The sequence below is a fragment of the Crotalus tigris genome, unplaced genomic scaffold (genome assembly GCF_016545835.1).
Source record: "Crotalus tigris isolate CLP2741 ecotype Arizona unplaced genomic scaffold, ASM1654583v1 scf7180000018525.42219311030:4301911, whole genome shotgun sequence".
In the NCBI taxonomy this organism is placed as follows: domain Eukaryota; kingdom Metazoa; phylum Chordata; class Lepidosauria; order Squamata; family Viperidae; genus Crotalus; species Crotalus tigris.
This window is the reverse complement of record NW_024097057.1, coordinates 2,187,491-2,203,254: the sequence shown is the minus strand read 5'-3', so window position 1 is coordinate 2,203,254 and position 15,764 is coordinate 2,187,491. Positions and strand designations below refer to the sequence as shown.

At 48.9% G+C, this 15,764-nt stretch overlaps 1 protein-coding gene across 13 annotated transcripts in view; it reads right to left on the bottom strand.

Annotated features, from left to right (window-relative positions):
- CNGB1 (cyclic nucleotide gated channel subunit beta 1) overlaps positions 1-15,764 on the bottom strand; it is a 34,009-nt gene that overhangs the window by 11,522 nt on the left and 6,723 nt on the right. For 8 of the 13 annotated variants that reach the window (XM_039353643.1, XM_039353645.1, XM_039353649.1 and 5 more), the window contains 13 exons: positions 15,520-15,559; positions 15,343-15,436; positions 14,957-15,038; positions 14,190-14,223; positions 13,367-13,526; positions 12,651-12,726; positions 12,101-12,137; positions 6,581-6,728; positions 3,846-3,930; positions 3,034-3,082; positions 1,271-1,418; positions 903-998; positions 461-618 (listed from right to left, as the gene is read on the bottom strand). In XM_039353643.1, coding sequence (XP_039209577.1) covers positions 461-618; positions 903-998; positions 1,271-1,418; positions 3,034-3,082; positions 3,846-3,930; positions 6,581-6,728; positions 12,101-12,137; positions 12,651-12,726; positions 13,367-13,526; positions 14,190-14,223; positions 14,957-15,038; positions 15,343-15,436; positions 15,520-15,559 — 1,207 coding nt within the window. Of the gene's footprint in view, positions 1-460; positions 619-902; positions 999-1,270; positions 1,419-1,940; positions 2,223-3,033; positions 3,083-3,845; positions 6,321-6,580; positions 6,729-12,100; positions 12,138-12,650; positions 12,727-13,366; positions 13,527-14,189; positions 14,224-14,956; positions 15,039-15,342; positions 15,437-15,519; positions 15,560-15,764 lie in introns of those variants that run through there. The other 5 variants (XM_039353642.1, XM_039353650.1, XM_039353652.1 and 2 more) reach the window with 4 other exon arrangements.

Sequence of the window (15,764 nt, the reverse complement as noted above, 5' to 3'; positions counted from 1 at the left end):
GGCAGAACTGGTAGCTAATTTTTTGTTGCCCAGGCCCAGAATGGACTTCTGGAAGTGGCATCCACACAGAGAACCAGTTGTTCACATATTTGAATCCCACCACTGGGTGGAACCTCAAGGATGCTGAAACTATTGTGAAATACACTTGCTTCATTACTAAAATAGTATTATCTCCCCTCAAATACAACAACAGGCAGAGTCTGAAATGATTGTGTTACTCTTGGAAGGAAGATTCGGACCAGAAGTTCTGGAAGGGTAGGAGACAGCCCGGCTGCTGGGCTCACGCATCCCACAGCACAGCATAAAATGATGGTCTCTAGGATGTCAGCCTGCCAAGGCTGAGGCTGCTTTCCCCGTGAGCTGAACATTCCCCCCACCAACGCCAGCTGGCGGGTCAAGGCTCTCTCTCAGCCCCCTCGGGACACGAGAGTCCCAGCCCTTAACCCCCAGGCTCACTCACAGGCCGCCGGGGTCTCGTCCTCGGAAGAGGCATCGGGGTCCATCAGCTTCTCCTTGACTTTCTCAGTTCGGTCCTTGAAGAGCCGCACCAGCTCCTGCAGGCGGTCGTTGATGATGGCACTGCTCTGGCTGGCGGCTGAGCTGCCGCGCCTGGGTGAGCTGCAGAGCAACCGAGAGGGAGAATCGGCGCCTGCCTTCCCAGGGACTCTGGAAGGGCAGGGCCAGACATCTGTGGCTGAATCTGGGCTTGTTTGGGGAGGGGGCAGAGATAAGAGTGGGAATGGAAGAGTTTTGCCCTGCCTTCCCATTCGGTTTGAATGGTTGAAGTGTGACCCAACTACCCGCCCAGTCCTGTACAGGTAAGCGACAGGCCATTCATGTGGTCTCCAGCAAATCTTGCAGCAGTCCCTGATCTGCTCAGGTAGGATGTTTTGGGATTATACCTGCTGAGTTCTTCTTCCTGTTGATTGGACTGCTCTGGCCAGGCATTGACTGGGGACAGCTTTTCCACATTTGCTTCTTGGGAAGAGGATTTCTTCCTAAGGTAGGCAAAGAATTTGGAAAAACAAAGCATCAGCACAGTACATTAATTGCTCTATGATATTTGAGTACTGAAAGGAATAGAATGGAATAGAGCTGTAAGGGACCTTGGAGGTCTTCTAGTCCAGCCCCCTGCTCAACCAGTTCAGGACATATGTAATCCAGTGAGGATCTGGTGGGACGGTAGAGATAAGTATCCCAGAAGAGTAATTCAGGCCGAGGTCCAGGTTCTCACAGAATACCAAACTCTGCATTGACACAGGCTTCATACCTCTTTGGTGTAGGTGGCACAGTGAGGGTGTGCAAGCCCTTTGGGGCTGATGGCCAAGCTTGGGAGGCAGGAATTGGCAGCCTGGAAGAGCCATTCTTAGAATCCACCTTTGGGGCATTCACCATGAGGTGTTTGCCTGATGGTTGTCCTTGGGTAGGAAAGACCAAGAAAAGTTAGGTTATTGACGATATGGATTCTTGACCTCAAGCAAATTCCAAAATGCTCAAAAACATGGCTGTTGGTTACAATCAAAAATCTCTGCCATAAAAAATGGCAGCTTCCTGTTATGCTCTGTTTAGTTGTACCCTTATTTCTAGGTTATTTTCTGAAGAAAATTCAAGTCATCTTTTCAAGGCATCAGAATTTTGATTAAATGTCTATATAATTCAACATCTAAAATGGGAAACGTTGGGTTAAGAAAGTTGGGTTAAGAAAATCAGATTTTAATATTATTTTCATAAGCAAGATATCCCATATGCCATTAGAAGATGCTTCTCTAGAATCTTTTACCATGTATTTGTGATTCAGTATTGAATGTATGTTGTATGTTGACCCCTCTGGAAATAACACTCTATTTGGAACTAAACCCCAAAGATGCAGTCACCCCAAAGTGCTGGGAGGTCAGCGAGGGAAGCTGCAAGCACTAAAGTCTTGGCAGGTGCTACATTACCCCTGTTGCCCGAGCGGGAAGCTTCTTCCTTCCGAAAACTGGGGTTGCTCAGGCCAGCCTTCGGTTTCCTAGGGACGAGGATGGGGATGTGGGAGGGAGGAGCAGAGCTGCGGTAGCTGGGGACATTGGGCAGCTCTTCCACACCGGCCGAGCAGGAAGGGGAGGCATGCGGATGATGGCGCGGCTTCTTGGGCACCAGGCGAACCAGCTCCACAGCGCGGGTTGGCCTGGACATGGCGCTAGGGAGCCAGACGCTTCAGGGTGAGGCTGTGGGGCTGGGAACTGCAAGAAGAAACACACAACCGCCCAGTGAGGAGGGGCGTCATTCCGCCCTGAGGGAGGCCCTTCCCTGGGCAAGAGGGAAGGTGGCCTCCCCTGGGAGCCAAAGAAGCCCTAGCAGATGGGAACCACCTGGTCCCACCAACGGAGAGACTGACGCTCCCCAGAGAGTGGGGCCTTGATGCCCGCCCACGCGTCATTCTGGTCGGAGGCACTTCCCAGCACCAAAACAGCATTTTCAGAACAGAATCTGCTGTTAAAACTAGCATATGACTCTTTACACACATCCTTAACTCCCCTCCAAGCCACCCCTCAGTGCAAAAAAGAAAAAAGAAAAAAAGAAAAAAGGCAGAGGCTGAAAACTTTGGCCAGTGCAATTTCTGAGGGTGTCACTGGTTTATGACATCCCCCTGTAGTCCTCAGAGACCAAATAATTGTGTGTGGGAGATACAATTAGGTTGAAAACATTGCCATGGAACAGTCTGGATTTGTAAGCAAATCTGAAGTATCTGGAGGTAATATGAGATAACTATTCATTTTTAACCATTTTCCAGGCCTGTCCATAAGTTGTGATCAAAAAAGTCAAAATGGCAGCTGCACTGGCCTGATCAGTCTCCCCCCTTGCTTGTTATGTGCACCAATTGCACAGGCAGAGGGCAAGACTTTTTTGACTAACCCCCTGCAGGCACTCTGTTAGCTTCTCGGCACCAAATGCTGCCCCTGCATTCCCTGGAAGAGAACCCAGTGGCCCATGGGGGGGGAGGGGATGGTGGTCCTGCAGGGGGCAGACCGCCGTGGGTGATGCACACGGTACCTGCAGGGGCAACCAAGGTGGGGGCTGCTGCTGTTGCTGCTGCCTTTATCTGAAAACAAACAAATAAACAAACATTATTCTAGAGAATGTTAGCATGGAAAAGCATTCCATCACCCCAAAATAGCAGAAATGTGGATTTTTTAACATATACTGTAAAGATTTTGGAATCAAATTTTATTCCATTGAATTATTTATCAATGTATAAAACATTTAGTGAATTATTATGCTTTCAATTGGTCATCAATCAACCACATATGTGCATCCACTACACAGCTTTATTAAACAATGGTAGACTTTTTAACCACAATGTATTTAATTGGCTAAATTATCACATTACACTAAACAAGAATGTGGTTTGTCTAGCTTAGCCTTAGCATGTCTTGCAAACTTATCTCTCTTGGCTGTAAACCAGGGGTTGTGATTTACTTCTATACCAATTCAACAAATCAGGCTTAATGTGACGTATGAACCCTATATCCAATTGGCTGTAAGACCTGAACTAAATGTGGTTTTGTGGAAATCCTTCTGTTTGAGCAAAACAAAGTTAGCAGGAGATCCTCCCAGGCCTCAGTGGTGGGACGGCATCAACCTTTCCCAAGCACAAACAGTCTGAAGCCAAAGGCTCTGAAGCCATGTACAAAATGTTCTCCATCAATGATATGGAATATTAATAGAAGTAGTAATATTAACATCATTTCTGTTGAGTGTCAAGAAATATTTCCTAACAATAAAAGCAGTTTTATTACTGCGAAACTAATTACTTAGAAGATAAATAAATGAATAAACATAGAAATACATGAACAGACACGAACCTGAATTAAGGGGTTTGCAATGTCACCTTCTGCTTCAACTTTTGCTGAAGTCAGTTGTCCCAACGTGCCAACATTTGAAGCTTCCCTGGGACAAAAACGGAGTCATCAGGATCAGATGGAATGGAAAATCATAATGGAATTTTACAATCCGGGATCCTCTGGATCTGACTGCAGCATTCACACAGCTCATGTTAGCAAAGATCTTCAAATGGAGAGCACCGCAACCCAGAATTACCTGAATATCATAGCCAGGGCTTACTCCTGGCACTGCCATGAAGGTTACTTGCCTGGCTATTAAGCTTGCCAAAGTTGCAAACCTAGCAGCCATCCAGGTGAGATGTCCACTCTGCACAGCATAAAGATGTGGTATAAATCAAATAAGTCGATGAATATACCAGGGTGAGGGGAAACATTTTGTAGTTGCACATGGGAAGTTTGAGTGTGCCCCAAACGCTCCCCAACCTCTTGTGTTACATCACGACATGACAAAGAAACAGAAGCAAGATGGGGCGAGAGGAGGAAGGTCCTGAGGTCTCCTCTCTTCTCTGGGTGCCTTGCCTATCAGAAGGACATTCCTTCTGGAGATCTCTAGGCAAAGACATTCAACAAAGCATCAGACGATCTGAGCTCTGTATATCCGGCCTTCTCATAAGACATGGAAATTGTGCTTCCCTAACACAAAGTAGGAAGAATTCATTAATTGGAAGGCCCGATGTACAGAGCGAAAGTTGTCTTGCTCATAAGAAATAAAAAATGGCCCCCTCTTCCTCACTGAAGGCCCTGGGCATCCTTCGCCACTTTCCCAGAATCTGGACTTAAGCAAGTACCTTTGACTCATGAACCTGACATCAGATGAGCCCAGTTGAATTTATAATGGGAAGCATCACAGGAAAAAAAAAAAAAAGCCCAGAACAAGAAAGCAGCAGCTGAAGACTCACCTACTCACCTCTTTGGGTCACATTCCTCCAAGGGCAAAGCACCATCTCACCCTTCCATCCACCCTCAGGATTCGCTCCATCCTTCAAAAAGGCTTCCCTGACTGATGATGCTACAATAATCCACAACAGCTTCAGAGCCAGAATTTTGCCACTGTTTTAGATGCTGCTGGTTTAACTGCCTGCCCCTTTTTCTCCTTAACCAGGGTGTGTGTGTGTGTGTGTGTGTGTGTGTGTGTGTGTGTGTGTGTTGCTGTGTGGGACCTGCCCCTGTCCACCCACCCCGCAGCCGAGCAGGGCTTGGGGACCAAAGACCTGCTGTCTCCAGGAGCAGAGGCAGTTGCTAAGAAGGAAAGCAGGTCACCAGGAGGCTCTGACGGTTACTAAGCACCGTGCAGCACTGCCAGCCCTTGGAGACGGGGTCCTTTGGCGACTTCAAAAACAAATGCAGGAACAATTCACGGGGAGGCGTCTGGCACTTCTATTTTTCAGCTACAATGCAACCTTCTGCCCTTTTTCAAGATGTCAAAAGATTTAGAAAGCATTTAATTTCTATTATTGCGACACATGCCTGAAGCTGTTCTTTTAGAAACACGATTCCTCTGAGCTCCTATGAGGCGTCAATACTGCTTGACGCCAAGTGCTTCTTTTTCACATCTGTTTGAGGATGGACGTGATCTCACGGGCTGATCTTCTGACCACTGACTCTGAATGCAAAGGAGACTTTGGCTCACAGCCCTCTGACAAGGTCTCCATGGAGATGGGATTAAAAGCAAACTCAAAGGACAGAGGCTTTTTCAAAGGAAATGCAGGATCTGCTGCTCTGCCAAAGGCTCTAGTCTAGGAAAGGCCCCCTTTCCATCGCAGATTCTTCATTTATTTCACGTCTGTCCTCTTTGACTACAGAAGAGCACACGTAGCACACGCCCTGCCCCTACTGGAGACCGTGGCAGCCCTAGGGGAAGGGGCTGGGGCTGAGAGGGGAGGTAGCAGCTCTCCTGCCAAAGGAAGGGCCAGAGCCTCGCTGGATTGGAACCACCCAGTTCCACCAGGGGCGGAGAGGGAGGCCTGCCGCACGTTGTCCAGGGAACCTCTGTGCCTGACAGGCTGCCTGAAACCTGGCTCTCCCCACTTCTAGTCCAGCACCTTTGCCACAGAACCACCCTGGTTCTGGGGTCCAGAAGGACTCCCTCAGAGCCCCCAGGAAATGGCCAAGGATGCCGGGGGGAACAGAACTCGAGTCTCCCTGGTCTGACGTCCTTAATCCTCACCCTGCTCTGGCTCTTGAACTGAGCCAGGGTCAGCCTTTCAAGGGGGCCAGAGTGGGAAACCCAAGTCAGGCAGGCCAACGAAACCTGCATTGCAGACTGGGAGAAGCAGGGCTCCCTCAGTCACATTTCTGCCACAGAACCCTCTGATCTGGCCCTTGTCTTGGCAGTGGTTCCTCCTCCTGCAAGGTACCCTCTGCCCAAAGCCCCCAGGAAGCTTCTAGCACTGAGGAGGACTAGAACCTGGCTCCCCCTGCTCCTAGCCCAGCACCTTCATCACTAACCACATGGGTTTTCCCAAGGAGCCGCCCAGATCGACCCACGGTGGTTGGGTCCTTCCTTGAAGGGTCTGCTTGTGGCAGTGGAAGAAGCAAGAAGAGTCTGCAACTCAGGAAGAATGCTCTGGAGAATCTGTGATCCCATCCAGCCTTTCCAGGCTCCCAGCCCCTCTCTGACCCCCACCAGGAAGGCCTTGGCCACAGCTCTCCCATCATCTCCTGTCTGCCCCAAATGACCGTTCCTTAGCGTTGACCTCTTTCTTTCCTCTTGACCTCCACCGTGCTTCCTCTCTGGGCTGGGGGGAGAGCCCAGATCACACTCGGCTAGGTAGGTCCAACTTCTCACTTCCACGAGCACCTCATCGTCCTCTTCTGCATCCCTCTGCACGGAAAAGGTTCGGGCTGGAAAAGAGAAAGCAAGGCTAAAAGGTGAGGATGGACTTTACAGAGGAAGTGGGAGAAATGGTCTCTAAAATAGCTTTAGGAAAGAAAGAACAATGTGGAATTCTTGTGGCTCCAGACTGAATAGGCCTGTGTGACTCAGACTCTTCTCTTGCTCATCAAAGCACCTAAACGGCATCTGGGCTCACAAGACAGAAGTCACCTGAAGGGCTGCATGCCTTTCTCTTGGCTGCCACACTGAGAATTGACAGGGGACTCCGGCCTGCAGCACCTTCACTTCAGGTTCCTGTTACAGGTCCCGGCCTCTTCCAACTGACCGTCTTTCCTTGGGAGCAAGTCTCTTGCCTGCCTATAACACCGTTTCTTCCAGCTACAACAGCTTCCAATTTCATTCCGTGAATCATCCTGGACAACTGGGGCACCATCTTGACCTGAGTTGTTGTAAGAGTAGAGTAAGGGGAAGCAAACCACTATAAGTGGGTCTCTACCGGTGGGACTTTTGCCTCAGGTGGGACTCAATACTGTAAAGTGCTCTGACAGATATACCATCAGTAGGTTTCTAAATCAAAACATTATTCTTGGAGAAAGTTGCCTTTTTGTTTCAGTCATGAGGTCCTTCGACAGAGTGAGAGGCAGGACATAAGATGCAAGATTGAGAACATTGGGGTGCTGGTGCACCCCAGAGTGGGCTAAATGTACAATACTGTCAAACCTGCCCCAGTTTGCTCTCTCAGGAAAGTAGGACTCGTGACTCCATTTAGTTGAAGCAAAGGAACTATCACTGAAAGAAACTGGTTGCAGCAAAGTCAGGCAGAATCCAGAGTTCCTGTGCAAAATACAAAGCTATTCTTTCCAACTCCAAATCCCTCCCCCCACGGCCAGTCCGCCCCCCCCCTCCCCGCATGATGTTTTGAGAAACTCTGAGGTGTGAAACTGCTAACCTATTCTCAGGGCAAACGGCCTTGAAGATCCTGGCATGGTTTGGTGATCTGGTCTTCTATTGTTGCCACTCTCCCCTTCCCATTTCCCACCATTAGATACACAGGTGTGGATTGCCCCAAGATGCCTCCCCCTCTCCCTTCCCCTTTGATGGCAGGAACCCAGCAAGGCACCAGGCCGATGATGGAGATTAAAAATGTGTTCACAGACTAGAAAAAAGAAAGAAGTAAACTAAGGTAATTGAGGCCGTCTGTTACCCAGAATGTTGCCGAGAGGCTTGATTTCCAGAACATACATTCTGTAGCCTGGACATGCCCACTAACTACAGAGGGAACTGGCTCTTTCAAGGGTAGTGCTTCTCCACCCAGAGAAGCATCAACAAAGAGCCCAAATGTTCAAACAGCAACTCCATCTTAGTATTTTCATCACTGTAAATAAGTCTGCTGAGCCATAAGGAAGATATTGTTGCAAGCTCATCAGTGGGAGATGTTCCTAACGCTCAAAGGCTGACTAGAATCGCAGATGCTCCCGGCTGGAGGCTCCTGCAATCCCCAGCAAGAATCATGGGAAGCAATGAAGTTGGAGTGGATTTCACAGGAGCACAAACAGCCAAGCAAGGCAAGCCTGCATCAAGTTGGTGCCAGATGGGAAATCTTCACAAAGATCACAAAGCACTGCCTGGTTGCTCCAGGACTGCCCTTTTCTGGGACCACAATGGGTTGTGGTTGTTTTGGCACTCAGGCCCTTTGCTCAGCTGGGTCACCTTAGGATCTAGCATGTTGTGCAGACAAGACAGCACAAAGGGCATGGGGCCAAGAGCACGGATTAACCCCAATCCGCAGCTAGGAGCCCTTGATGAATCAGATTACCTTGTTCACTGAGAAACCAGATCCTCAATAGGCAGGTAGTATTCAAGCCATAAATATATCAGTCACCTCTCCGGGAAAAATGGATGGAGCCATACAAAGCCAACAAGTAACAGTTGGAAGGGACCTTGGAGGTCTTCTAGTCCAACCCCCTGTACAAGCAGGAGACCGTATACCATTTCAGACAAGTGGTTGTCCAATCTCTTCTTAAAAACCTAAGGCAAGCCGTTCCACTGGTTAATTGTTCTCACTGTTAGGAAGTTTCTCCTTAAGTCTAAGTTGCTTCTTTCCTTGATTAGTTTCCATCCGTTGCTTCTTGTCTTGTCTTCTGGTGCTTTGGAAAATAGGCTGACCCCTTCATCTCTGTAGGAGTCCCTCAAATATTGGAACACTGCTATAACATCACCCATAGTCCTTCTTTTCACTAGACTAGACTAGACTAGAGCTGGAAGGGACCTTGGACGTCTTCTAGTCCAGCCCCCTGCTCAAGCAGGAGAACCTATACTAGATATACCTATATTAGACAACTAGACATACCCAATTCCTGCGATCATTCTTCATATGTTTTAGCCTCCTGTCCCCTAATCATTTTTGTTGCTCTTCTCTGGACTCTTTCCAGAGTCTCAACAGCTTTTTTATATTGTAGTGACCCAAAGCAGTATTCCAAGTGCGGCCTCACCAAGGTCTTATAAACCAGGACTCCACATGATCTTGTTCAGTCACTCACTGCTAAAGCCTGTCAGGTGAAGAGGTCTGAGGCAACAAGAGGGAAATGTGACTGGCTTTGGACTAACCCTGTTTGGAGTGACATGTGATCCCAGCTATTGAGAAACCTGTGGCAACTTAAAGGTTAGCCATTTTATTATGACATAGATTTTTTGGGGGGGGGGAGAAGATTCTCCTCAGATCTGGAGATGGTTTTAGGTCCAGGAAAGTGTTGGGGTTGTTTTGGAAATCCACAGAACTTTTCAGTGAGGAAGATGACTCACACGTGACCCAGTCCTGCCCCAGAGGCAGTCGTGACTGAGGGTGGGCTCTAGAAACAGCACCCATCGGGTCTGTTTGGCAGCAGGGTCCTTTGGCAGCAGAGGTGAAGCAGAGCAGGGGCCTGAAGCAGGAAGTGCTTCAGTAGAGAAGGTGCAGACAGTAAACCACAATGCACATCTTGGCTTCTTAAAGAAGGCTTTGTAGCCATAGTATCTTTTCTCTATCCTAATGAAGGAGAATTGATTTGGAGTTATCTGACTCCTGTTTCCTGCTAACCTCTTGGTTGGTTGGGACTTCTCTACTTTGCTTAATCATGCTAATTGATTTCCTGTCAGATGCCCATCTTCGCTTTGTCTGAAGCTTGCTAGCAACTGCCATAACCAGGGGGAGGGGGCATCTGGAAGGCTGTGAGAATTTGGGGAGTGTGAACACTAACAGGAACCGGAGGTGCCAAATGGCCCTGGGAAAGGAACTTACCACTGGCGCCTCAGGCACCAGATTCCCAAAACATCGGACCAGGACTGGACTGGACTCCTGTGGCGGGGGGGGGGGCGCTTTGGACGTTGGGGATTGCTTTCAATATATAGTTTTTCTTCAGAGCTTGCCTCACTCACACCGCACTCAGCCCCTCTAGTAAAAGTACCTTTTCTCTAACACCCATGGAGTCAAGGGTCGCTCTTTCCCAGGGACTAAACTGGGGCCAGTCTGACATTTCAACCACAAAGAGAAAAATATTGACAGATCCGTGTCAGGTAGGGAAGTGAGTGGTGTAAGATGGGTGTCCTATGGAATCTGCCTTTTGGCTGACTTTGGGGTACAGAAAAATTGATGTTAAGTTTGGGTTACTACCAGTGATTTCAGTTAATTTTCAGTTAATTTTAGTCCATTCAGTTAGTTTAGATTTTACTGGATTGAGTGAATGCTCCCCAGAAAGCATTGATCTGATAACTGAGCCTACCCTTTGTTGTGAACACAGCCAATATTGGACGGACACTAGGTGGGGTGCAAGCCTCCATAGTTCCAGAAGAACTCTAGCTGATGGGACACTGGAAAGACCTAGGCACAGCTGTCGGTATGCTGGAGCTCTGTGTTAAGACACAGAAACCAGGGTCTCAGTCGAGCTCAGCGATAGCAAGCAGCATCCTCTGAGCCCAGAAGGACCGAGTCTGGGCACAGTCAGTAGTAGCATTTGAAAAAAGAAGAAGATTCAAGCACTGATTAAAACTAATTTTATCCAAGTAACCCCCCCTCCCCCAAATTAGCAGTTCTTGCTATAATCTTTTGAGGCACAACCAACATTCAACTTTCAAGGAGAGGCACTAACCCTAAGTGACCATCAGCTGGAGCCACAAAGTCACTAAGTGGTGCCTCTGTTCAATGTGGCTTTAGCTAGGGTGTGTGACCTGCAGCTAAAAGGGCCTTCAGAGGAGGAATGATCTTGAAGGCCCCTCTCCCCAGTTCTCCATAGGTTGCTTTTTTCATATACTTGTAACCCAGAAAATTATCTCACATTCAAAATTTACTATAAGGTTTACTTTATTTAATTTTGGAAAAGAAACCCTCTGAACTCTGGTTTTTCATGATTCTATACGCCCCCAAAAGTCAGGTTGGCTTCACTTGGTTCATGAAAAAAGATCTCCCAAACCATCCATGTCCCTTTGTTTCAGGGGCTCTAAGCCCCTTTGCTTGCTGAAACAAAAGGAGAAGGGAGGGAAGTTAGAGGGCCGTGAACTCCTAGGGCAAGAAGAAGGGCGAGCAGGCTGGCCCTTTCCTCACAGGTAAGTGAGCTGGTACTGCTCCTCAGGTGGGTTTGGTTCCACTTTTGGTTGCCAAAGGGATCCGGGGCTGAAAAGCACCAGCCTCTTCTGGGCAACCAAAGAAATGAATGGAATGCCTCAATGGCTGTTGAATGGGCTAAAAAAGCATAGCTGGTTGCTCCCAAGAGTGGCTGGCTTTTTAGAGGACCATCTCCCGATTCTCAGTGGGAAATCATTGCCCTTCTGCATGGGTCCCCAACACACACACACACACACACACCCCATCACCACTCAAACTTCTCTTTCTGAATGGCGATGGAAATTATGGGATTTGCAGCTTGACCTGTATATCTTTCGGAAGAGATGTTCATCCTTGCATGCAATTGGAAAGCAGAAGTTGGACCAGGTTAACACTTCATGCCATGACTTGCCCCACTGGATGGGTTCATATAATGCCACTCTTAGGGTTTAATGTGTTGTGTAAATCCGTTTGAACCTTGGCTCCGTCGGCCTTACAAATGCTCCAGGGTGAGGGATTCCTTAATCGGCTGCATCTAACGGAAACCCTTCAGGTATATTGAATTTCACTTCCCACAGTGGTTGCCAAGACATCTGCAGGGCGTGAAATCAGACCCGGATGTGAGCTGTGACCTCTGCAGCCCTTCTCCCAGGGAGCTGCCCTTCCCTGTCTGATCTCTCTTGCAACAGGCTGCAGGCCCCCATGGGATGGTGCTGCTGCCAGCCGTCTTGAAGGGACGGGAGCTGGGGACCAGTCATGGCTGCCTAACGAAACAGCATAAAAGGGAACCAACACTGGACTTACTTTCTTCTCCTCGGCCCTGGACTGTGCTCTTCGTTTCCTTGGGGAAAAGAAAAACAAGTAGGAAGGCAGTTAGGGCTGCCCTCTCACCACTTTCACTGGCTGCCCCCAAGGAGCTCTGTGAGCCTGCCCCTTCCAACTGAGAGACCAGGACCCTGAAGCCAAGTGAATATTCAGCTTTCTTCCCTGGGGCAGGAAAGCGCCCATGCCCGAGTCTGTGGAAGCCTGTGGAATCACCCCTCCCTTCTAGTAGCCAGAAGACTGAAGCAGGTGAACAAGTTGGACTTGGTGATCCATGGAATCTGAGGCACTCCGTGGGTCTCTTTCTCAGGCAGAGATGCTCAAGGACCTGGGAACCCAGTGGATCTTTCTCACTCCATGCTTCCTTAGAGAGGCAGACTCTCTCTCATTAAGTTGCTGCTAAAAACCCGGGACTGTATCTTTTCGCTTCTCTCTTGACCTGCTGCTTTTTAGGTCCACCAACTACACAAGCTAAGCAAACTGATGGCTCTGGCTGCAACTGCCCGTAACCAGAGAAGGTTCCCCTCCTTACCTGCCCATCTTGTTTTGCTTTGGTGACAGGCTGGGGCACCACTTTCTCCAGTCCCCGAAGGAAGCACTTGAACAGGCTGTTGAGGAGGGAGAAGGGTCTCATTAGAAGCACACCCAACTTCCCCCTTGTTCCCAGTGAAAAGTCCTCCCAGGAGGCCTTCCTGACAGGCTGTGTGACAGCTCTTCTCTCACTCCTCCACTAAATCACCGGGTGCTGGCTAAGCATTGTGCTCAGGTGCTTGACCCTCCCAGGGAGAGTGGCTGCTCCTAACGGCTCCTTTGTCTTCCCCTTCCTTCTCAAACCCTCTCTGGACTTTTACAAGTCTATTTTCTCTTCCCCCAGACATAGTGATCCTTTATGTAGATCTGAAGTGAAGAAATAAAAGCATTTTCTTATTTAAAACTGGGTTCTTTCCTCTTTCTTGCTTCTCCTATGTCTTTACACCAGAGCTTATCAAATCTCTTTCATTTGTCCTCTTTTCTCCATCATCAGCTTTGTGCCTGGGATCAGACTCTGGGAAATGCCAAAGAAGTGGGGGAGGGGCCGGCTTCTCTTGGTGCAGTCACCAAAAGTGGCTTCCCACCCGCCAGGTGCCCAACCACCGCTTGGGAGCCCCCCTCCTCCCAATCCCAGTTCAACCGAGGCCGCGACCCACAGAGCACCCCTTGGGCCTCTTGGGCCCTTTCTAACTGGGGGGTTCCGGAAGGCTCACCTACCTCTGTGCCCCATTGCCTTGGAGTCTCTGGGGAAAGAGAGGGAGGCTGAGGTAGGACTGCTTGTCAGCCGAGGCGCTACCTGTTGCTCTGGCGGAACTGGGAGGACTGGCTGGGAGGGGCTCGCTCTGCGATGTCACTCGGCCGCTCCCTTTTAACTCAGCTGAGGATGATTTACACACAGGAAGGGTGAGGAGGGGGGGGCTGTTGTACCACCAAGCCCTCAGAATGTTTTGGTGTTAAAATTCCATTGCAAACAGCATGGCTTTCATTGATTAAAAAGGCAATACACAAAACACCATTGTAAAATCAACACAATGAAGATCTACTTTAAAAATAAAATAGGAAAACCCTTGCCCGACCTTCTTTTCAAGGCAGACTGAAGGCAGAACTGATTCCAAGCCTTCCAAGAGGGCTGAAGGGACGGAGCAGCTCCCAGTGCAGAGTTTTCTCCCTTTTCCCAGACTACCAGGAGTGAGATTTGGGTTTTCAGTTGCAATACCTCCCTGACTCTGAAACCCCAAACCTTTCCTGATACCAGTGCCTGGACGCCTGTTGGTGCCATCTTTTCACGACTCTGATTATTCAGATGCTGAATTCTCTGCTAAGCAGTTGTGAGAAGTGAGAGTTGCCAGACTAAATGGCCAACAGCGAGAGAGGCTTGTTCCTGACACCATTCAGGGAAGTCCATGGAAAATAAATAAAGCCAGGACTTGCCCCCTTTCCAACTGGGAGAAATAAATCAGTGCTGTGTCCCATCAGGATTTAAGGACTGCCAAAGCTGCCTCTCGCCCAGCCCTTCAATATCCGAGGGTTAGTCACTCACCACTTCCTTCCGCAGCTGTTCCTGGGCTCATTTCCTGGTGCAGAAAGAATAAAAGGAGCATCCAAATCACAGGGCTGTCCCAGCCCCACCCAAGAGTAGAAAAAGCCATCATGGCCCCCACACACCTGGGATCCAAGAGCTTTGGGGAGAGTACAGCAAAGGTGCAGCAACTAAAACATCAGTTGCTCTGAAATCCATTGATCAGTACAGGTTTTTAAGTTTCCTAAGCACGGAAATTGCACGAGCTCTACTTTCGGGGTGATCATAAGGAGAAAGAGGGAGTGCTGGCCATGGAAATCCAAACATGGCAGGTGTAGGGGCTCAGCTCAACCCCCTCTCAAAACAACTACAATATACAATTTGGCAATAGTTAATTCCCCCCCCCCTTTCTGATCTAAATTGTCCGTGTCTGTGTGTGTGGCCAAAGGACAAGACACACTGTATGGAAATGCTACTGGGAGCAGGCAGAAGCAAGCATGATGCTCCCTGGAGACAGCTTTCTCCTGATGCTTAAAGGTTTGACTGAACTGTTGTCCTGGCTTGGCTGGAATTCAGCAATTTCTGCAAAGCCTTTAAACACCCAGGTAGAGAAATTGCTCTGGCTGCAGCTCAAAAATTCCCATTGCACATTATCATAGTCAAGGTTTAAAAACATAGATTTACACAGAATGGTTTTCTATCCCTATGGATTTCGCTTGAATGTACCCAAAGTTCTTGATTTCCTGGCTGGATAAATTGCATGGCGCATGTGCCTCCCTTGCACTCACCTCGGCTTGTCTCTTCTTCTCTGGCTGAGGCATTATTTTTCCAAGACCTTCCATCAGCCAAGTAAATGCTTTACCCCCGTGGCTAGAAAGAAGAAAGAGCCCTGGTTAAGAACTGAGGCAGCTCCCACAAGTGCTGGGACTCAGGGCCTTGGGCTGAGTGATCCAACCCCAGGTCCCCCTCCCTCCCCCCCCGCTTCTGCCCTCTCCTGCAGCTGCCACATTAGACGTGGGTGAGTGGGCTACAACCAACCACGGACTTCCCGTGGAGCAGCATTTGCCTCAGAAATAAGAGCACCAGGTAGGTCTTACCTGGAAGGTTTCTTGCCTGCGTTTTCTTTTTTAATCTAAGCCCAGAGGAAGATCAGAGCGGGGGAAGGGGGACTTACGAGTCACTGCTGCACTGCATGTCGGATTCCTCTTCGGACTCTTCTGACTCAAGGGCCGCAATGGCTGCAAAGAAGAAAGGTGCCTGGTGGGCCCCTGCGTGGAAATGCAGCCAAACGCTCTAGAAGTCTGGGCAGGCTACCTGCTCCTTCTAGGAAAGGTGTGTGACCAACATTTACCTAATTCCTCCTCTTCTTCATGGAAGCTTTGGATTTCTGTCTGAACACAGACCAAAAAAGTCCTTGTTACCACCAGCACCAGGATTCCCACCAAGAATTAAACCTCCAGAGCAGTGTTTCCCAAACTTGACAATTTTAAGGCATGTGGACTTCAACTCCCAGAATTCCACAGCCAGCAACGCTGGCTGTGGAATTCTGGGAGTTGAAGTCCACATGCCTTAAAATTGTCAAGTTTGGGAAACACT